Source organism: Bidens hawaiensis, unplaced genomic scaffold (genome assembly GCF_021521415.1).
Source record: "Bidens hawaiensis isolate Kalapana, Puna unplaced genomic scaffold, B.hawaiensis_p1.1 tig00037791_1, whole genome shotgun sequence".
NCBI lineage: Eukaryota > Viridiplantae > Streptophyta > Magnoliopsida > Asterales > Asteraceae > Bidens > Bidens hawaiensis.
The window spans coordinates 45,339-69,029 of NW_027496620.1; the positions used below are offsets into that span (position 1 = coordinate 45,339).

Sequence of the window (23,691 nt, forward strand, 5' to 3'; positions counted from 1 at the left end):
CAAAGCTTAATTAAAATTAACCGGTGACAAACTTTATTTGAAAAACAAAAAAAAAACTTAATGCTTGATTTAAAAAACAAATCAGCAAGATCATGAATAATATATACGAAAAATAAAATAAGGAATCATCTAAAATGTGGAACATTATATCTTGTTTTAATAACTATCATTCGCTATCGGAAATCTTGTTATAATGCAAAAAAATGATTTCATAATTTTTTGCAATAATTTCAATGCTTATTTTTTGTTTTATTATTTTTTTAAAATAAAACGTTAGTTAGTTATCATAATTAAGAATGTCATTTACATATTTTAACTTTGAGTTATAATAATAAAAATAGAGTTTAAAATCAAAAGGAAATAAATTGAATAATAAAAGTCAATTAAGTGATTATTGAATTTAATTAATAATAAATTAAGTGGAGATATTATAAATAATAATAATTTGTGTGGCTTCCTATGTGGACAAGCTAGTATGGTGCTACGTGAACAATATGTTTTGTTTTAAATTTTAATAGTGTAGATAGATAGTTAGATGTTAACCAAAGGAGTATTTGACTTAGTGATATCAAGAAGCCGGATAAGGTTCTAGTCATGTGGTTATCATAAAAACGAGTAAATTTATAAGTCGGGTTAGAGAATCTAAAATTTGTCGTTCAAAAAAAATCTAATCATAATTAGTGTCACACCCCGACCAAAGGCGGCGGAACATGCCGGGGTGCAACGATTGCTCATAAGCGCATGACACTATTTAAAGCGACAATATTTAACAAACTCATTTCATTTCACAACATCGAAAATGTCACATAACCAAATATTCATAACTCAAATACAACAAAATATAACAAAATATAGCAAATCAAATATTGTTCATTTTTGCTAATATCCTAACGGTATTTGTGATGTTTTCTTCACCGAACTCCATAATCAACCTAGATGCAAACCTGTAACATTTCATAAAATAAAGTTTATCAACACAAAGGTTGGTGAGCAATTCATAAGTTTGAACAATAGATATATAGTATGAAAAGCCACAAAACTAGTATACAAAACAATAAATAATAGCTATAAACTTGGATAAATAGTTAGCGACACCCAACTATAAGGGGTTGCCAAATAGTTTAGGATTTTATAGTTATCGTTAATTGCATTACGTTAACGACACCTTGCCATGAGGGGTTGCCAAATGGTCTAGGATTTATAGTTCCACCATTCAAAAGCGATAAACACATAGTCAAATAAGCATAGAACACCAAATCGAGCAATTATTCAAGTAAGGTATACAACAACGTTTGTGGTTTAAGACCCAAGTATAAAACATTTAGTTTAGATAAGTTGAAATGTCACCCCCAAAATAAAAGATAGAAAACGAGGTATGAAGTTACTCACGTTCAAGTAATAAACTTGAAAGATTGATTATTTGGAGATTTGCCGGAACGACGAGTTTAACGTATGAAGCCTAAATAAAAGAAAGTCTTGGATTTAGAAAGGTTGTCTTGAAGGTCTTTAAATAAAATAATTGTTGCAAAAACTAATCAATTAAAGTTCAAGGTTTAAAATGTAACTATTTATAATAATAACCCTTTTAAAAAATGTAAGTTTGCTCAAAACCGGGTTAAAGTATCTAACTTTAATATTTACTTAACCAATGTTAAGTAATAAGGTGGGGAAAATGCTAAAATGCAAGTTCCATTAGGCTAAAGATACTAAAACGGGTTTTTAACGAGTGTTCGGGTTGTCGGTTCGGGTCTTGACAAATGGTCGAACCCAAAGTCAACTTTCCAAAATATTAATTGTTATGAGATAACTCATTAAAACATACTAACACTTAACCAAGTACGTAGATCTATTGTTTAGAACTAACAACGCACGTTAAGCGAGTGTTCGGTTTTGTCGGTCCAAACTATGTTATGAGATCAAGTTGGATCCAACTATTCCAAGTACTTAAGAAAAATAATTAAAATCAGTTTGTAAACTATTTTTTAAAGAAATATACAAGTCTTGATAACTAAAAACACACTTGTGTGTCTTAAGCGAGTAAAAGTCGGTATAGTTCGGTCTCCATCTCACAAATAGTTCATAGATGGTTTCTACATGCCCAAATATCATAGAACTTGTATATTGGTTTATAAATGAAGAAAACTTAAATTTTACAACAAAAAAAGTTAACTACAAGTCTTTTAAGCAAAAGTTTCAGTTTAGTTCGGTTTCCATCTCCCAACGAGTTCATAGATGGATTCCATATGCTTAATATCAAAGAACTTGTAAAAATGATTTTTGAAACTCAAATCTAGCAATAAACATGTTTAAACAACTATTTTAACAAAACTAGTAAACAAAAGTTCGGTTTCCGGTTTGGACTAGTTTCGGTTAAACCGAGGTTAGTCTTATACAAACCCACACCATGGAACTTGTAAATAAGATGAACAAACTAAAGGGTTAGAAGTTAGTCATAAGTGATATGTATAATAAGTTATGTGTGTGCAAATATATATCAAGAACACGAAGTCCTCCATGAAGCCTTGCCTTATGACATTCGAAACTTAACCAACCAAAGTCGATGAAGTAACAAATAAAGGAAACAAGGGGTGTGTATTATATATATGTTGTACCACCATATTCAAGAGTTAGTAATGTTAGATGAACAAGTTAGAATGAAAGACTATAGTTAGTTTGACTTGAGAAGTCAAAACTTCAAAAATACATAAGAAATAACAACCTTGAATCTATGGAGTTTGAAAGAGTTTTTTTGGAGATGTAGCAAGAGTAAAATGAAGAAGATGGGTGTGTATATATAGGGAAGGAGTGAAGGGTTGGGTATAAAGATTATTTTATGGTTTGCATAAAAATGGGTATGTTTAAATGGTCAAACAATGCATAATATAAAAAAAACAATATTTTATATATTTTAAATGACAAGATCCAATATTTTATATATTTGAAATGTTCGGGTTACAAACGGTCGGGTTTACATAACAAAAGTGACCCGAAATTGACGAATGTCACAATTAGCCATAAAATATGAATATTACTAATAATAGTTATATTATATATTATACGGCGTATTAAATGTGAAGATCGGTTGCTACATTAACTACATGATCTTGTCGTTAGGCGAAGACACATTAAAAATGGCACGTCGGTTTGAATTTGGAAGAAGTCCGTTTATTTATACAAGTTTGCTTGTTTGGCAATTTCAATCTTTAGGTCTAATAAATTAGCTAAATCTCTCACCAAGTTGAATTAAGTATGTAATAAGAATAATAATTAACTTTGATTGTTCCTAATGTAACCTTCAAACAAGAGTTTATCCAATAAACATTGTGTAATCACCGGTACCATGAGCACACAGAAACAATATGTTCTTGACTTTCCCAAATCCTTGACTCGATTAGTAGTTTTTCCCATCTTTCAGTGTAATCACGCCACTCAATAGTTGTGGCATAAATATAACTAGCCAAATTATCCGTGTATTGACCTTCCCTTGCAAACCTGAAAAAACGTCGCATGCCGATGCTTCTTTGTTGTCGATAACTTATCTATCATGAGCTAAATCTTATACCCTAACTATCTTACTACCCCACCAAAGTGGAAATGACATTAATGGAGATAACTAATTGCCTATTATTACATATAAGATAAATATCAGAGTCTGCATGATATCACAATGGTACATGCAAAAATATTTTGTTTCACACCTTGTACAGCAACGAACACAACAAACACCGAACAACTTCATATCAACCCACCATCGTAATCTTCTACCAACCGGAGTACCGTAACGAATATAATCAACAAAGAAATTCACGTCAGCTCGCTTTCGTAACATGACAGATAAAAAACTACTTATAAATATGGGCATTTTAGGGACACCACCGTGTTTGCTAAAAAAAACCCACCAACACCCGTATAATAATCTTATACAAGACGTATAGAGGGGTGTCAGGTGTCTCAGCAGGACCCTACAAATAACAAACCCAAAGTGGATAATCGACTTGGCCAACAAGACACCATGTACACAAAGTAAACAAAACAATTAATTCTCATCCAATTATATTAAATATAAATAGAAAAAAACGAAAATTGGTTTTCTTAGTGCACAAAGCTTTCTTTGGAAGAAAGATAAGCCAAGCCAAGCCAAGCCAAGCCAAGCCAAGCCAAGCCAAGATATAATTATTACAATAAGATATTATTATCATTACTATTATATTATTATTATTACATAACAAGACAAACTCTTTATATATACCTCTTGTCTTCACCTCATTTCATTTCATTTCATAACCATAACAAATAACACCTCACTCGCTATTGCTAATCGCTTCGCGGCTCACGGCTACGCGTAACGATTCGTTTTCTAATTAATATTTTCTTAAGATAATAATCGTTTAACGAATTGCTGTTGTTCACTATGGCGTCTTCGTCAATTGTAATCAAGGTTCGTTTGTTCGTTTTCATGCTGTTTATTGTTTTCATTTCGGTACGATCGTGTTGTTGATGTTAGGTTTATTATTGTGTTATATCTTGTGGTGTAATTTGTTTGATTAATTATGTTTCTAGATTATTATTATTATTGTTGTTGAAGCTAGGATTAGGGCTTTTGTTGTCTTACTTTTGATAAGTATTGTTATACTGCTAAAACCTAATTTCTGCTTTAATTATTGTATTAAGTTTTCATTTTTATGCGTTAGTGTAACTTTTGTTTAGGATTATAAATTTATAACCAATTGATATATGAGTCGAAGAATTGATAGGTGTTTTCTTGCTTTCGCGACTCGAAAAGAGTAAAATTGGAATGTAATTTTTGTTTATTAGGTGATTTTAAGTGTTTTTTGTGTAAGGGTGTAAACGAGCCGATATGAGCTTGGCTTGCTTATTATTTATATATAATTTATATATATATATATTTATAATTATAATTATAATTATAATTATTTTATATGTAAAATACAAATTAAATTAAGTGTAAGAATAAAGTAAATTATATTATGTATACAATATAGTGTAACTATAGTGTAATAATGTAATTATAGCATAGTTTAATTACATAAATACACTACTTGTTATATAATTACACTACTTGATGAGTTGATTCTCACTTACAGTTAGCATGTTAATTTAATTTGTACGTTAACTTCCCCCTATTCTTTATATGTAATTTTATATATAACATATTATGTATTAGTTAGTTATTTTAGTCGTTAAAGTTTTATGTATAATAGTTCTTATTAAGTAAATGTATATAAAATTAAAAGTTATACAAATAAAATGCTTATACAAATAACATGCTTGTTAAGTCTTGCGAGCTGGCTTGTTTATCAAACAAGCTTATTTTTAGGCTGGAGTTCATCTAAGGTCGGCTTGAGAAGACTTTTATTTTTGTGAGCCGGCTTGAGCTAGATGAGTGAAGCTCGAGCTCAGGCTTTTTTGTTAAACAAGCTTATATTTAGGCTCAAGATTGTTTAAGCTCGGCTTGATTTGAGGTTTTTAGCCATTTTTGAGTAGCTTGCGACCGAATTGGCTCATTTACACTTCTAATTTTGTGTGATTTTTTGTTTAAATTCAACTTTCTGTTGAAGGAATTCTGATAAACATGTGGTGATTTTGCAGGTTAAGTTTGGGGAAACACTCCGGCGCTTTAACGCTTCTGTCAGTGGCAAGAAGCTTGGTCTTGACATTGTTCAGCTGAGGGAGAAGATTCGCATGCTCTTCAGCTTTGGCTCTGATGTCGAGTTTACTATGACTTATGTTGATGAAGATGGTGATGTAGTTACTCTTGCTGATGATGATGATCTTCATTCATGATGTTGTTAAACAATCTCTTAATCCAGTGAGGATTACTGTGAACTTGAACGGTAGCGATTCTAATGGATCAAGTGGGAATTCTACTCCTCTGAGATCACCGAACCCGCTTCCGTTTCAAGCTTTGAACTCTGGTGTTTCTGAGATTTTGAAATCTGTTCCTGAGCCGCTTCGTGAAGTTCTTGCGAAGCTACCGCAAGATTTGGCGTCTAAAGCCACATCTTCTGCTCCTCCAGCTGTTGCTGAGCTTGTAGACAAGATGAGGGCTTTGTACTTGAGCCAGCTGGCTATCCAGAGGGCGAACCCTCCTACTGCTGGTCCACCAAATGTGAATCCTGAACCATCTACTGTGGACGGTAAGGTTCAGGTGAACCCTGCAGCTGAAAGTTCAAACTCAAAGAAGAAAGAAAAGCAGGTTCAGAAGGCGACTGAAAGTGTGCTTCCACGAGGCGTGGATCTTAATGTTCCTTACATTGAGAATGAATCTTTTCAGGCTCCTCTTAACTCAACAAAGAGCGTCGGTGAAGGGTCTACTAGCAAAAACAAGAACATTACTGATGGTGCTGAGAAAAAGAAAGATTCTGCCTCTGAGAAGAAAGATGACATCACCAGTGGATCTTCGATAGCACCGTTGAAGCCTGGTTTTGTATCCTCCATATGTTGAACAAGTCAACAAAAATAATGATTCTGGCAGCTCTTCAGCCTGGACTCAGGGGATGTGGAATGAAACTAATAAATGGCCATTTATCGGGTCTCCATTAACGAATGAGACTGTTTCACCGGGGCATCATCGGCATTCTCGCGGCCATCATTGGAAGAGACACGGTCTTGTTAATAATGGCATAGGCACTATTTTTCATATGGGTGTTCGTTGTGACGGCTGTGGAGTTCATCCCATAACTGGACCTCGGTTCAAGTCAAAAGTGTAAGTGAAGTTAAACTTTCGATCTTGCAAACATGTACACAAGTAATAAGTATGCTTTTTTTAAACTTATATTTTTGTTGCAGGAAAGACAATTATGACCTTTGCAACGTTTGCTTTGCGGGAATGGGAAGTGTAGCCGACTACATTAGAATTGATCGCCCAACAACTAGTTCTAGGCGTCATCATATGCCCTTCAAGGGATTCTATGATCCTGTATGTAGTTTTGAGATGAGTTGTATTTGACATAACTTATAACTATTTATGATGTGATTTAATTTGATGATATTAATCTATTAGCTGATGTTTGTTTTATGCCTTTACAGTCTTTCTTTATTCCACCTCCAACGCTACGACATGCCATGCGGGCTCCTGGGTCAAAGCTTCATCGGTCAAAGCTCGATAGCCGATTCATACTTGATGTTAATGTTCTTGATGGAACCACCATGGCTCCATTCACTGCATTCACCAAAATATGGAGGTTTGAGGAACAATGGGACTGTCATCTGGCCCCATGGCTCACAGCTTCAGTGGATTGGAGGAGATCGGTTAAGCGATTTAGATTATGCAGATGTTGAGGTTTGTAGTCTTGTCACTCCTGGTTTGAAAAAATTTCAGAACTCGCCCGTTAACTTTCATCTTTTGTCAGATCCTGGTGGATGGTTTGCCTGTGGACAAGGAGCTTGACATTGCAGTTGACTTTACTGCCCCGGAACGTCCAGGTCGATATGTCTCTTACTGGCGGATGGCGTCACCATCAAGACAGAAGTTTGGTCAACGTGTTTGGGTCTTAATCCAGGTAATTAATTTTAATTGAATTATATATTTATATTAATTATTAATTATATTAATGTTTGGATATTATCGTATTAGTTACTGATTTTGTTTATTGTTCTTATGTTTTCGCAGGTTGATGCTTCTATGAAGGATTTGGGTGAAACCTCGATCAATCTAAATCTGCCACCTACCGTGGGGGACTACGAAGTAGTTAATCAGGATCCTTTAATGGATAACATCCTTTCTGGAAATAGTACCATTGATGTCACTGGTCCTGGAAATATGTTTGTTGATCCGATACCTTATGATGATGATACGACTTTCCCGATTAATGACTCACTGATCATTAATAATGGCGGTTTGAACACTGCGTCTACTTCATCCGCTCCCCCAGTGACTGATATCTCTTCGGGTTTTATTCCTACAGTGGGACCAACAGGTTTGTATCCTACTACAGTAGGATTGGACACTAAGGTGGACTTTTCTGTAATGCCGTCTGCTATCGCCAGTGGCGCACCATCATCACCGCCCACAGTGGCGGCGGTGAAGCCATCGGGTTCTGGCAAGCAGGTGGTGAGTGCTGAACAGGAGCATGCTCTTGTAAAGGAGCTGGAAGAGATGGGATTCAAGCAGCTGCATTTGAACTCGGAGATCTTGAGGATGAATAATTATGATCTGGAGAAATCGGTTGATGAGCTTTGTGGTGTTTCGGAGTGGGATCCAATGCTTGATGAGCTGCAGGAAATGGTTAGTCTCTAATATCTATATATCTATCTGAAACCGAAAACCTGAAATTTCCAAACCGAAATAACCGTGCTGAAACAAAATCCAATGGTTTGGTTTCATGTATTTGTAATGTAGTAAAAAACTAAAAACTGAACCAAACCGAATATTTAGATATTTTTTTTTACTTTTTATATTAAGTAATTATAAGAATTTAATAAATATGTAACCCAAATATTTTTAGTCAAATGTATAATAATTAATCACTTAATAATTAAGAAAATTATTTATATGTGAATTCATTATTTTTTAACTTTATTTTGTATGGCCTAAAATTTTTAAGCTCAAATGGCAAAAACCAAAACCGATCGGTTTCAAAAATCTAAAACCCTAAGTTTCTGTTTTAGCTAAAAAAACCGAACGGTGCACATCCCTATCTGGTGGTTTTTATCAGAACTATTTAGATTTTTTAGATTTTTTTCTACTTTCTATTTAATAATATATAAGAATTTAATAAATATGTAACCTAAATGTATTATAATTAATTAGATACCAATTAACAAAATTATTTATACGTGAATTCATTATTTTCAACTAATTTTTATTGCCTAAATTTTTTAAGCTCAAATGGCAATAACCGAAACTAGATGGTTTCGAAAATCCAAAAACTGAAGTTTCTGTTTTAGCTCAAAACCGAACTAAAATCGAATCGTCCACTTCCCTATCTGGTTTTAAGAATTTAATAAATATGTAACTCAAATGTATAATAATTAATTAGATACTAATTAACAAAATTATTTATACGTGAATTCATTATTTTCAACTTTTTTTTAGGGCCTAAAAATTTTAAGCTCAAATGGCAATAAACCGAAACCAAACGGTTTCAAAAATCCAGAAACCAAAGTTTCTGTTTTAGCTCAAAACCGAACTAAAACCGAACCGTGCAAATCCCTATCTGGTTATATGCATGTTTTAAAGTTTAAATGCTTGTGATGTTTATTGACTAGTGGTGGTTGATTAGGGTTTTACAGATGAGGAAGCCAACAGGAGGCTGCTGAAGAAGAACAATGGGAGTATTAAGCGCGTGGTCATGGATCTGATCAACGGAGAGCACGCTTAATCTGAGTACTCATGTGGATCTGAACAATGGAAGCATATTATCTAATATCTAAATAAAGTGTGAGTGTTGTTATCTGGTTCGAGCCTGTGGTGCGTGGGTGTAGTTACCTGGTTCGAGCTCGTGGTTTGTGTGAGTGTGTGAATAATGATGCATAACTCTGTTGGGTTGATGCTGTGGCTAATATTAATGTGGTGGTGGTTTAAGAACTATGATGCTGTTTGCATAACTTTATGTAATATAATTTATTGTCTTTGTTTCTCTTATCTGTTTTCTATATATCTTCATATTTATATCTTGAATTATTGTTTTGTGTTAGTTTCCTTTTATCACAATCTAGGGTTCATCTGTGCCAATTTAGTCATTACTAATTACTTGTTAACTTATCAACATTAATTAAAATATATATCTATTTATCTGAAACCTGAAATAACCGTACTGAACCAGAACCCAATATTCTGGTTTTATGTTTTTTAATGTAATAAAAACCGAACCAACCCGAATTTTTAGATTTTATTTTTTTACTTTTTATTTTAAGTAATTTATAATAATTTAATTAATTTTTTGCTATTTATTTTAAGTAATTTGTAAGAATTTAATATGTAACCCAAATATTTTTGGTCAAATGTATAATAATTAGTTAGTTAATAGTTAACAAACTTATTATAAGTGAATTCATTATTTTCAACTTCTTTTTATGACTTAAAATTTTTAAGCTCAAATGACAATAACTGAAGTTTCTGTTTTAGCTCAAAACCAAACTAAAACCGAACGGTGCACATCCATATCTGGTTGTTTGTTCACTTATGGTGAATTTTGAAATCATGTATTGTCTTAAAAAACTTTATATTTTATATATATCTTGTATGGTGAATAGGATGGGAGTGTAATTAAAACAGTATGAAAGTTTTATAGTGAATTTCAACTATCATATTTAGGTTGATGGTGGTCCAAATTAACGAATTGGCTTATAACCGTTAATTGGCTTATAATGATCTCACAATTTTATAATTTGTTCTCAACGGGTAAGTGGTTAACAGAATGCTAATGCAGTTGGTTGCAAGGCGCCGGAAAACATTTTTGGCTGAAATCCTCACATTTTTTTTCCGAAAAACTAATATTTTCGTTCCAAACATCTTTGTAACCTTATATCGGACCTTTATGAACCTTTGTCTTGTAAAAGTCTCAGTTATTAAGGTCGCCGAAACCCTGGAACCATCATCCGGATCAGTTGGTGGTGTTCAGGTTGAGTTACCCAGAAAAAAAAATGTGACTTGTCCAATCACAAGTGTTTTTCCGGAAACATGCAACTAACGACGTAAACATTCTATTAGTCGTACACCGTTGGAAACAAATATGATAAATTGTGAGATCGTTATCAGTCAATTCGTTAGTTGAAACTGACACAACCAAAAGATGATATTTATGATTAATAAAAACCAATACACCTAAAAATACGAGTTCAATAATCACGTAATCATCAATAGTTGGATGGATTTTCACACTTGGTGGGGTATAACAAGAAGATAAGTCCCGTGACATAGTCAACTATAGAGTTGCAATTTCTTGTGGCTTTATGTTAAATAATAATAATAATAATAATTTCAATAGGGTATGAATGTATGATAGTAAAACCTATCAATAATTGACCTTTTGTTTCGTACGATTAAACATGAGCTTGAAGCTTGGCAAATCCTTCACCAATGGTTACCAAAGCAAACTAAATAAGCAAACATCACAAAAGAATTGTAGTGAGGCCATAAACATGTACTTACCCGTGATTGAACCTTGTCTAGACACTTGACTTTTATCAAATCTCATAATCGAAAACTGTCATTCGAAAGGTTACTGTACATGATATATACAGCACAATCTTAGTAGATATTGTTGTTCCAAGTATACTTTAAAACGTCAAAAGATATGAAAATACCAAAGAATAGTAAATAGACGCGTTACGTTAAAGTAATGACAAAAATATAAGGATGGTTAACGAAAAAAGTAATCAACCCACAATAATTTACTAGAACCACCATATGTTCACCGTGTGAGCGGTTATGATGTAATCCACCCATAGAAGGTAAATCGCTTATAAGGGACATGATTCTATAATATGATGTTATGAGCTTTTCCTACATACATGAGCTACAAGTTACCTTTTTTCAAAACAATTAATTCACACACCGTCAATCACTACTTTTGAATCCACAATCATGTTCACCATGAATGATGGTACTAAATATTTTTTCTATATACCTTGGTAACACTTATGTGTCAGACTCTTTTACATGTTACAATTTAGTAGGTAGGGCATTTTTCCCACTAAACATAACATGGATTCCGACCAACCTGAACCCTGACGTTACTATTGTTTCGATCGCCACAATCAATCCATAACAAATTTTTCTTTTTAACAAACGTACAAACCAAACATTATTCTTTCATCATCAAAATCGCGCGACTTCTATATTTTTTTAAAAAAGTTTCAATTTTAAATATATTTCGTTTTAACTTTCAATTCTTTTGAAAGGTTGAGTTGAATATCCTAGTAGTCCTTTTACTTGTGATTGTATGACGTGACCATTTTAAGCATGAGAATGGAAATATCAAAATCCAAAATCATGTCTATAATAACAAAATTTTACATCCAACTCAACAAGTAGTTGAAGAAAATCTCAAATTTTGTACATTATGTGATTAGTTAACAATTATTTGGACCACATACTAAAAAACAAAAAATAAAAGAATTCTACCAATCTATCATACATTTATCTATACAATTACAAGACCTAAACTAATTTTATCATTAATCTTACATAGACCAAACAACTCGCAACTTGACCAACACCGTTTGATAACAGATCATGAATTCCGCAAATCCAACCAATTCAAAACCGTTTGTGCGCATTTCCATGCACTTTTTGTGTTCCCAATGTTTCACAAACAACTCAACAATTACCTTGACATGTTATGCATCATTCACTATAGTACTAAATTAAGAAAACTAAAGATAGTTTTCATTTTTTACAAAATAAACCTATATTGGGGGCATGATCTAAAGTCTCCATTCCATCTCCTCCCACATGTTAAAGGGATCAGTTTCCATGTGCAACTTTTTTTATTTTATTCATTTATTGCACTATTTACCCAAAAACAAAATTAAAAAATTTGCCTCTCTCATGCCTTGTTTTGTTGTTTTCTCACCTCATTAAGACAATCACCCAACCTCATTAATGATTTTGTCTCCTCATCAACAATTCATGTAACCCCCCATCATCACTTGCTTCCTATCTTTTTTTTCTAAAAAAATATATATAAAATACATTTTTAACAATAAATAAAACTTTAAAGAAACCAAAAAAATGAATTTTTTTCATAAAAAAAATCAAAAAATTGTTTTTAGTAGTTTTAATTATATCATGTATCCCCAAATGTTGGATCTAATCTTGCTTCATTGGTTGATAATGAATGATCTTGAATCTTGCCATCTTTTGAGTACAATAAAGTACAATAGTGTCCTTTGGCCTTTGGTTACATCATCCCATGTGGCATTTATTTAACCATTTAGAGAGAGAAAAGTGTCTCCTAAGTGAATATAAGTATATAACTCAAGGTTACATGATGCCTATATTAATAATATGCTTATGAAACTATTGTCTTGAAGTTGACTTTATATTTTGTGTATCTAAAAGTATGGGAAGTAGGGATAGTTTTGCTTCATTTGATGAGTATAGATTTGATCCCAAATGGTTGATTGATCCTCAACATCTTTTTGTTGGGCCAAGAATTGGTGAAGGAGCCCATGCTAAAGTTTATGAAGGAAAGTAAGTAAAAATTCAATCTTTTTATTTATTTATTTATTTTTTTTATGAATCTTGATTCTTGATTTACATTACATATTGTTAAGAAACTTATGAGCAAATGGTTTTTTTTTTCAAGATACAAAAACCAAAATGTCGCGATTAAAATCGTTCATAGAGGTGACACGCCGGAAGAAATTACTAAAAGGGAAGCACGGTTCATGAGAGAAGTTGCAACATGGTCTAGAGTTCAACACAAGAATCTTGCAAAGGTTTGATCTTTATGGTTAACTTGAGATTAATATTAATCAATGTTAAAGAGTAGAATTTAACAAATTGGTATCTTTGTTATGTTTGTGTAAACAGTTTATAGGGGCATGTAAAGAGCCTATGATGGTTATTGTTACCGAGATTTTAACAGGTGGATCGTTGCGTAAATATATGTTAAATAAACGTCCTGGTAACTTAGATTTGCATGTTGCTATTGGTTTTGCACTCGATATTGCTCGTGCAATGGAATGCTTGCACTCTCATGGGATTATTCACCGAGATCTAAAACCGGGTAATTTTTTTTCCCAAAATTAAAATATTAAGTTCTTTAATAAGTAGAAATTAACTTTGAACTTCTAATATTTTGTAGAAAACTTGGTCTTGACTAAAGATCAAAGAACACTTAAACTTGTTGACTTTGGATTAGCTAGAGAAGAGACAGTGACAGAGATGATGACAGCTGAAACCGGAACTTATCGTTGGATGGCTCCCGAGGTAAATACACGATTAATTTTTCTTAATTTTTTTAGATCAAAGATGAGATTTTGAACTTTTGATTTGTTTTTTTAAATAGTTATACAGTACTGTCACACTAAGGCAAGGAGAAAAGAAACATTACAACCAAAAAGTAGATGCTTATAGTTTTGCCATTGTATTATGGGAACTTTTACACAATAAGTTACCATTTGAAGGCATGTCTAATCTACAAGCTGCATATGCTGCAGCCTTCAAGGTAAAATAATAATATCCTTATCTCATAAAGGGCATAATACTAAAGGAGTGAACTGCAGTTTTTATCCTGTGGTTTATTCAAATTTGCGGTTTTAGTCCGATAGTTTTAAATTTATGATTTTCGTCCATGTGGTTTCATTTTACCTTCAATTAAACCCAACCCCACTAACCCGCCGTTAAACCTATCAGCATGTCCTTCATGTGAGGGGCAATTTTGTCCTTTTTTTTCTTAAATACACCCCGGCCACTCACGTGAGGGGGCTTGCAAATTAGGACATGGGTGTATTTGAGAAAAAAAAGGACAAAATTGCCCCTCACGTGAAGGACACACTGATAGGTTTAACGACCAGACTTAATGGGATTAGTGTGGTCGGGTTTAATTGCAAGTGAAATGAAATCACAGGGACGAAAATCGCAAATTTGAAACTATTGGACTAAAACCGCGGATTTGGACAAACCACATGGACGAAAATCACAATTTAATCATATTAAAGCTATGATATATGATACTTAATAATAATAATAACTTCATGGTTTAGAATGTGAGACCAAGTTTGGATGATCTACCAGAAGATCTAGCAATGATATTGAGTTCATGTTGGATGGAGGATCCGGATGCTAGACCGAACTTCAGTCAGATAATACAAATGTTGTTAAACTATTTATCAAATATTACGCCTTCAAAACCCGTGATTCCATCTAGGCTTTTCGCAGCTGAAAACGCTCCAATGTCTCCTGAATCACCTGGTACAAGCGCGTTAATGGCGGTTTGTAATTATACAGGGGATACACCAAGAAGTGAAATGGAACACAAGCCAAAAGGCTTCTTTTTCTGCTTTAACCAATGCTATTAATGGACATGTCACAAGGTGAAATGAAAACTTGTATTTTTTTTTAAAGTGTGTAGTGTTTTTCTAAGGAAAATGCTATATTTATCATCTTGTATATTGAGATATGTTCATCTGATGTAGATATTATATATTATTAATATTATTATTCCCTTATGCAATTTACCATCTTATACTATAATCAGACTCTCAGATGTCAGATCATTCATTAACCAATGTAACCTTACATTGTCACACTTCACATGTATTTCAAACATGTAATGAAACAAATTAACAAATGTTTTTTTTTTCTAAAACGACATGTTTCAACTTATGTTCATTAAGATGTTAATACATTTTCATACGAACCAAGTTCATATTTTTCTAACACGACTTGTTTTAACCCGAACCTGTATCGGCTCATTAACCAACCAACTCGACTTGTTCGTTTTACTGCTTACTTGTATCTAATATTGTATTTATCATATAATTTATAAATATATATGTCAAAGTTTTATGGATTTTTAAATTTAACTAGAAAGTTACAAAAAAATTCTAGTAATTTTAAATATTTAAATATATAGGTATCTTTTATATGTTACTATACCTAAACCCGCTATGTTATGCCAGTATATCAAAGTATTGAATAAGAATTTGTCTTTTCAAATAGTGAGGATTTAAATCACATGATTGCAAAAAAAATATGTAATTTAAAAGTAGAGTTAAAAGACTGTATGAGTTTTATTTAAAAAATAACCAGCACTTGTTATATTTAAAAAATTGTTACTTAAAAATAAAAAAAAACCCTCGTGATATTGATAAAGCAAGCAAAGCTAACATGGGGCGGATGCCGGATTAAAGACATGAAAGTTGAAACCTTTTACAAATTAAACAAGTATAAATTACATGCACGAAACAAATTATTCTAAACTATAAAGTTCGTTTTAAAGTATCAAAGCATTCATCAATGCGTTACGACTTTTTTTGAGGAATGGATAAACATTAAACATTAAAATATTCTGTTAAGTTATGTAACATTGTTTTTTTAGTTTCCTCTTTGGGTGTTTTTAAGACTCCTTATGTTACCTTCTTGCGATTTATTCTTAAGTCATAAGTCACAACTTGTGACTTATGTAACTTTTTAACTCACACATTAAGTAATCATAAACACTTTATTTAACTTTTAGTAAGTTATAAGGAGGCAAAACTAAGGAATCTCAAACAAACACCCCCTTTGTCTTATAAGTAAAGGGCGGAAGGTAATTTTACACTATTTAACATAGTTCTTACATTCATCAAGCCATCGTAGTCACGAGCTCTTGGTGACTTAATTGAGTGTTAATTTACTCTTTATAAAAGTTAATAAAACTCATTAGAGTACACAGAGTGGAGTCTGGGATGAGCATGGGAGAAACCAATATTCTTTTCTTGTGTCAGCAGGTTCAGTAGAACACTCTCTGTTTTTGTGGAAGAATGAAGAAAATAGGGGATGTGGGGAACAATTGAAGAAAATGTTTTTTTTTTTTGGGTGGTGGTGGGGGGGGGGGGGGGGGGGGGGGGGGGGGTTGAATAGGATGATTCCATGTGTTTTGAAAGTTTATGATATGATTAACACTATAAAAATAACTAGTTTTTCTTTTTCTAGAATATCTTCAATCTATTTTTAATATATTAGAAGTTGTATTCTTGATTACTAACATAATCTTAATATGTGCAGGCTATCTAGTAGCTATTTTTATCGACATAAATGTATGTAGACAATTTTGTTACACTAACTTGTTAAATTTGAATTATATAAGGTTAATATTCTCTCTTTATTTTTTTAAAAGGCAAACAAAAAGAAAATATTATTAACCAACAAAGACAACAAAAACACCTGGGCCAGCCTAGCAAGCTGCTAAACCCAACACAGGAAACACCAAAAAAAAAACATTCGCCCAGCTATTACAAAACAAACCGACTCCAACTTGCCCACGAAATATCAGGCCCTCCCGACCTGCTTTTGATCTAAAGAAAACTTAGCGTTTTTACACTCTCCACCACGTTTCCAACAGTTACCCCCACCCCCATCGTGCACCATATTGTTTCTAGTTTCCCAAAGACATCATAATTTGACAAGACAAATCACATGAAAGGTTGATATACAATTCGTGCCAATCAAACTTGTTTAATTAAAATTCTTTAAAGAGCTTGTATATAGTAAATACGGATTTAAATAACAAATAGGTGTATGCTTAATAACATGACAACTTTATAACTTCAAAAAAAGTAGTACTTAATTTGATAAAATTTTATTATACTTGTATGCTATTTCCAAAATGACTTGAAATATATATATATATGTATATATATATATATATATAATACACCAAACAAGGGTAAATTAAGACACCCATTTTTAAGTAATTTATAATTTTTAATGGCTAATGTACATCTTATATAGCATGCAAGATAAGGACAAACTTGTCCATTACAAAATATGTCTTGAAATAGTTATATTCCCTCAACTTTACTCAACTTTTGTAAATTTTAAAAAATAGTTACTATTTGGACATTTATCTTTACACATACATACCTTTTAATTATAATTGTAAATAACTTCCCACCAAAGATTTTTTAACGACCATAACTTTTTCATGCGTTAATATTTTTTATAAAAAAATGCACCATAAAAATGAGCATTTTATTGCCTTTAATTTGGGTATGGTTTTGCTATAATTTCTAAAATAAAAAAAAATAACATATTACGTATGGGTATTCACAATTTGGTTTTAACGGTTTCAAAGTAATACCGTGAGCCAAACCGTTGGTTTGATTTTTTGTTATTAAGAACCGAAACTGAACCCTTGAAACTTTAAACTGAATCGTTACTAATGGTTTGGTTTCACTTATTGAACTTCAATAATAAATTTACCATATGATCCGGTTTTATATGGTCAATTTTCTGTATAAACCATAAACCAAATTCTTTGCTATGGTTTGAACATTCGGAAACCGACTGACCAAAAGTGGTGATTGGTTCTAACGTTTTCAAGGATTCAAACGAACCTTGAACATCCGCAATTGTTACATGATTACTATAATTTTTGTTTCCCGCCGCATCGCGTGGGCACCCGTCTAGTACTATATATAATACATCATACAAGGGCAAATTAAGACACTCATTTTTAAGTAATTTACAACACTTAAAGCATGAAGTAAATGTGTTAGTAAGGGTAAACATGTCTTTTAAACATAATTCATTCAACTTACAAGTTTGGTCCCTCATCTTTAACCATATTATGTTTTTAATTTAACTTGTAAACTAACTTCTCACCCATGATTTATAAACGACTATATCCTTTTCATACGTTAATATTTTTATAAACAAATTGCACCATAAAAACGAGCATTTTATTCTCTTTAATTTGGATATGATATTGTTGTAATTTTTTTTCATTTCAAATAAATTAATATGTTACGTAGGGGTGTTCAGTGTCGATTTTGATGGTTTTTAAGTTAAACTTGTGAGTCCAACCGTTAATACTGATTTTTTGTCGTCCAAAACCAAACTTAACCATTGAAAGTTGAAACCGAATCGTTACTAACGGCCTGGTTCCAGTTTGGTTTCACAGTTTAAACTTTAATAATAAACTTAGTTTAAAATAATTAATAATTTAAATGTACCATCAATTTTAACTAAAAACCAACATAATATGATACTTGAGATGATTATAAATAAAAAATGATAATTTTAGCCACATAAATGGTAAATATTAATTGAAGATCTAGATCGTGAAATAATAACAACAAATATTACAAAAGGAATCATATTGCAATTAGTTTAATTTAAAGTTGTATAGCCAAGTTATTTTTAATATAAAGATTATGTTCAAATAAAATTTTAACTATATATAATATATATTACAAAACATATCTAATAATTAAGAATAAAAAAGATTAAATTGCATTCAATATTTACAGTCTTTTCTGAATCATATGGTCGGTTGCCGATATAAACTGCGAACCAACCGTTCACTACGTTTTGAAAATTTTGAAACCGACCAACAAACCGAAAGTAAAAAAAGAAAAAGAAAAAAGAAGTCAAACAAATGACTGATTTAAATGATTTCAAGGTTTTAACCGAACCATAAACACTTATATTTGTACGTGATTAACATGTTCAAACACCCGCTGCATCGCACGGGTACCCACCTAGTTATACTTGTATGCTATTTCCAAAATGACTTGAAATATATATTATAAATCTTATTATAAGAAATTGTTTATTGGAAATATATTTTAAAGTGTCGTCTTAAATCTAAATTCTTAAAAGACAGAAGACCAGGCCAAGTCTAGCTGATCGGTATCGGGCCGGTTACGTTTGGGCCCAAACCAAACTGAAAACCAACATGGTTAAGAATATGATTGAATAAAACAATTAAAAGACACCAACTTTGTTAAATTTATTAGAGTGATACGGGTTTTCGTCGGTAAAGGCTTCGGGTTAGTTGGGTATTTTGGATACACTACCGCTAATCCCTTGAGTTAGGTCTTCGGCATGTTGAATCAGGTATGAGAAATCGAATGAAAAGTAAATGATGATGAATGATCGGGTCATTTTGTAGTTCAGGTATTAGCAACCCATATACATTGGTAAAATATGAGATTTGGTTTGAATGGGTCGTTGCATACACTACATTGGCTCAAGGTGACAAAAAATGCCACGTTATTTGACAAGTTTATTCTTCTTTCGTAGTTTATGCACCATCTTTTAGATAGGCATTTAGCAGTGTTTAAAGCATTCAAATTGGATTTCCAATATTTACACTGAAATAAACATATAAAAAACAATTAAAAAATCATTACATTATGTTCTTCTATAATAGACATTTTTTTTATAGAATATTAAAGCACGTCTTTGTAACTTTTGGCTTAGACTTAACTCTTAACCTCTATATTTTGTTGTGAGTGTATGAAAAGAAAAAAATTAAAAATAAAACAAGTGTTTGTGAATATAACGTAGATATAGAGATAGAGACTAAGAAGTCAAATGTAAGAGGTTTTTAAAAAGTAAACAATTTTTTAAAAAAGTATATGTTTTTTAGTTAAATCATAGATATAGAGTTGCAAATGTACATTTTCTTTATCCAATCCAACCATCGTTCATGAACAAGAATATCCTCAAGTTTATACTATAAATCCCGGCACAAGATTCTTGTTCAAACACAAACGAATCAAAGTAACACACAACACATCCTACTATATATTAAAACAATAGAGTTTGGTGCCACATGGCCCCTTCCTATTGGACGTTAGCCTCTCCTTCCAAAAATATCCCTCACTTCTCTAATTTTCTTATCATTAAAATAAATCAATAACATATTATTTTCCTTATACATTAAATGCATTTAATTTAATTAAATACTTTAAATGAATTACAATATTACGATTAATTTTTTTTCCTTGGATCCCCTTTCTCTTCATTCTACCATTATCTTCCATCAGTTTAACCAGTATCTACAGTTCAATCGTATTATGATAATATCCTTCAGTTTAACCGTCCCTCCGACGAAATCAATTTATCCGTCCCTCCGACGAATTTTTTAGTTCGTTTTCTTCAAAATCACGGCTATTAAGACGCTATAATAACGAAATAATCATTGATCTTATCACGGCTATTCAATAGATCCATGGTTATTTTTGATCAGATGTTCGGATACTTTGTCGTCGCGTCATGGTTATTGTTAATCAGATCTGAAAGACATTGTTGTCGTCCCGTCAATTGGATTTTATTTTCCGGTAAGTTCGTATTTTGTATTATACTTTCTAATATTCGTTGATGTATTTGTAATGAACCTTACTATTTGTTATTATTCATTGTTATTCAGATCGTCGGATCTTCGGATACTTTGCCGTCGCATCATGGTTATTGTTAATCAGATCTGAAAGACACTGTTGCGGTTCCGTCAATTGGATTTTATTTTCCGGTAACTTAGTATTTTGTATTATATTTTGTAATATTTGTTGATGTATTTGTAATGAACCTTACTATTTGTTATTATTCATTGTTATTCAGATATTCGGAGACGGTTCCCCTGTCGTCAAGGGATTTATTTTCCGGTAAGTATATTATATATTATACTTGCTAATATAGTATGTTTAATTAAACCAGATTAGTATTTTGTATTATTAGTTTATGTATGTGTAATTAAATTACCTAGGTTAGTATTGTATATAGGTAATCATAATTTTTAGTGTTATTTGATATTTATAATCTAACATTAATGTTTTCATTATATGTGTCATTGCCCATTTGCATTTCAATTACATTATATTTCATTGTGAATATCTGAATAACATGTTATATTTTTTGTAATATTAAGTTTTGATTTTTATTGATTACTATCATTAATAAGAGCTAACAATTTTTTAAATTTGAAATTTGAATTATTAGTCAACTTAATTTTCAAATTGTGAACTCGTAATCACCTATGAGTTATTACTGTTTATTTATTCCTTTTAATTAAATCCGTATTTACTTTCTAAATATTTTGGAAAGTTGTTACAAAGAAAATATTAATTCATAGTATATTAAATGAGTTTTACTAAATTGGAAATTTCTAATTGTTAGTCAACTTATGACAAATTTTGGCAAGTTGTTATGATTTTTATTTGTATTAGAATATTTGTATTAGAATTTATTATTTTATATAAATCCCTGATTTGTTAATGTAAGTAATTATATCAACTTTTGAAATTCGAAATTTCAATCGTTAGTCAACTTATGACAAATTTTGGCAAGTTGTTATGATTTTTATTTGTATTAGAATATTTGTATTAGAATTTTTATTATCAATATATTCAAAAAGTTTACTAAATGTTATTTAGATTTACATTCTACAAATTATTAAAAATTTTGGCAAGTTGTACATTCTACAAATAATATCAAATTTTGGCAAGTTGTTAGGATTATTTTTTATAAATCCCTGATTGTATTCTCCTTCAATTAACCGTATTTAGAGCTTTCCTATTTTTGTTAATAATTCCAAGTTTGTAACAAATACTCCGTGTCTATATATAATGTAACCATAACGAAGACATTCACACAGTTCTCACTTTCTTTGTCTTCGTTTCATATTTGTTTCATTTTCAAGGTTTTCATTTTCGAATATACATATAAATATTTATTTTCACTCATGTAAATTTTATTTACCGATTCTTTTATCTTTGCATTGATTTTGTTTTTGTTACACAGCAAGATGGAAGCAAAAAACTTTACCATGTTCAACTCTTTGGATGTTTCGAACAACGATTGCTTACTGAAGGTTCGTATACTTGGACTGTGGCGTTTGAAGGACAACAATAAACCAGGAGAGGACTGGTCCATCGAAATGATCTTACAAGATGAGACGGTATGAGAAATATGCATACAATAATTGTTTATATTTTTTTCATTTCTTTCTTATTATATGCATACAATAATGTTTGTCTTATTAATACTGTAACAGGGTCATCGAATGCAGGCGTATGTAAGGAAACCTTGCATACCGAAACATGATGTTTGGCTTGCTGAGAATCGCTCATTGATTGTGCGAAAAGCTTCCCTTGGTGCAAATCTGTCAACATACCGTGTAGTTGACAGCCCACATAAGCTCTGTTTCACGTCAGAAACTCGACTTTCGATTTGTGATGAGTTTAAAGGTCACATTTATGGATTGTCGTTTGCTACCTTTGATGATATCAAAGCCAAGAACGTAACTCAGAATGGAACGATAGGTATCCTTTTTTGCATATTTTAATTAAATTTCGTTTTAAATTCAATACATTATATTACAACAGTTAAATACGATCGTTTAATATCTGTTTCATTCCTCATTATAAATTATTTCTCAGATGTAATCGATCATGTCAGTAAGTTTTTCGACAATAAAAACTCATTCTTCCGAGAGGCACAACACCAGAATCGAAGAACCATGGAATTTGCTGATTTGAGGTTTTGTAAATAATTTATATATTATCATGTATAATTAAATAATTCATTTTTGTTAACTTCTACTTTTCGATGAACCAGTGGCAAAACGATTTATCTCACCTTATGGGATGACTATCTTAAACAACTTGTCAAATATGTTTCTGACAACCCGAATGAGGAGTATCTCATTATCGTCCTCCAATTCGCACAAGTCAAGTACTATGGAGGTATCATTATACATTGAGTATTTTATTTCTAATCCTTAAAATTCTTTATAGTTAATAATTCTAACTTTACATACGTTTATATGATTTTGGCAGAAAATGTTTATGTTCAAAACTCTTATGGTAACCAAGTGTCAAGGTTGATGATCAATGATTACTTGTATGAAGTGATTGATTATAAGAAACGGTAATGTATTATAACTATTTAATTATAATTTTATTTTATTACACGTATACATTATTGTTTATTTTAAACACCTTATGACTTATTTTTTTGAAATAATAGGTTGCTTGAAATATCCTCGAAAGTCAATGTCGAAGTACCTAAACCGGTTGGTTCATCTAAGCTGCTAACTGTTAAGGATGAATTTTTGAAGAAGTATCCGTTCTATTCAATCAGTGATCTTTGTACCATTTTGGAGGTATGTAACCATTTGTGTTTGTAAATACTCATGTTGAGTTAAATTTTACTAATAAGTTCACCATGTTATTATTATAGGCTAAAAACGTCGTCATAATTGGTACCGTTAAGTATATATTGGGTAA

At 31.6% G+C, this 23,691-nt stretch overlaps 1 protein-coding gene and 1 pseudogene across 2 annotated transcripts; both read left to right on the forward strand.

The window, feature by feature from the left end:
* The first annotated feature begins 4,298 nt into the window (after nt 1-4,298).
* On the forward strand, nt 4,299-9,605 carry LOC143589741 (protein JOKA2-like; annotated as a pseudogene). The gene is made up of 7 exons (XR_013145341.1): nt 4,299-4,438; nt 5,611-6,727; nt 6,811-6,940; nt 7,051-7,303; nt 7,374-7,523; nt 7,634-8,248; nt 9,246-9,605. The product of XR_013145341.1 is annotated as a protein JOKA2-like (transcript).
* Nucleotides 9,606-12,773: 3,168 nt separating this feature from the next.
* On the forward strand, nt 12,774-15,109 carry LOC143589752 (serine/threonine-protein kinase STY13-like). Its single transcript, XM_077070428.1, has 6 exons — nt 12,774-13,162; nt 13,278-13,410; nt 13,505-13,700; nt 13,779-13,903; nt 13,983-14,141; nt 14,680-15,109. Exons 1-6 carry the CDS (start codon nt 13,032-13,034, stop codon nt 14,992-14,994), a joined length of 1,059 nt encoding a protein of 352 aa, XP_076926543.1. The 5' UTR covers nt 12,774-13,031; the 3' UTR covers nt 14,995-15,109.
* The last annotated feature ends 8,582 nt before the right edge of the window (nt 15,110-23,691 follow it).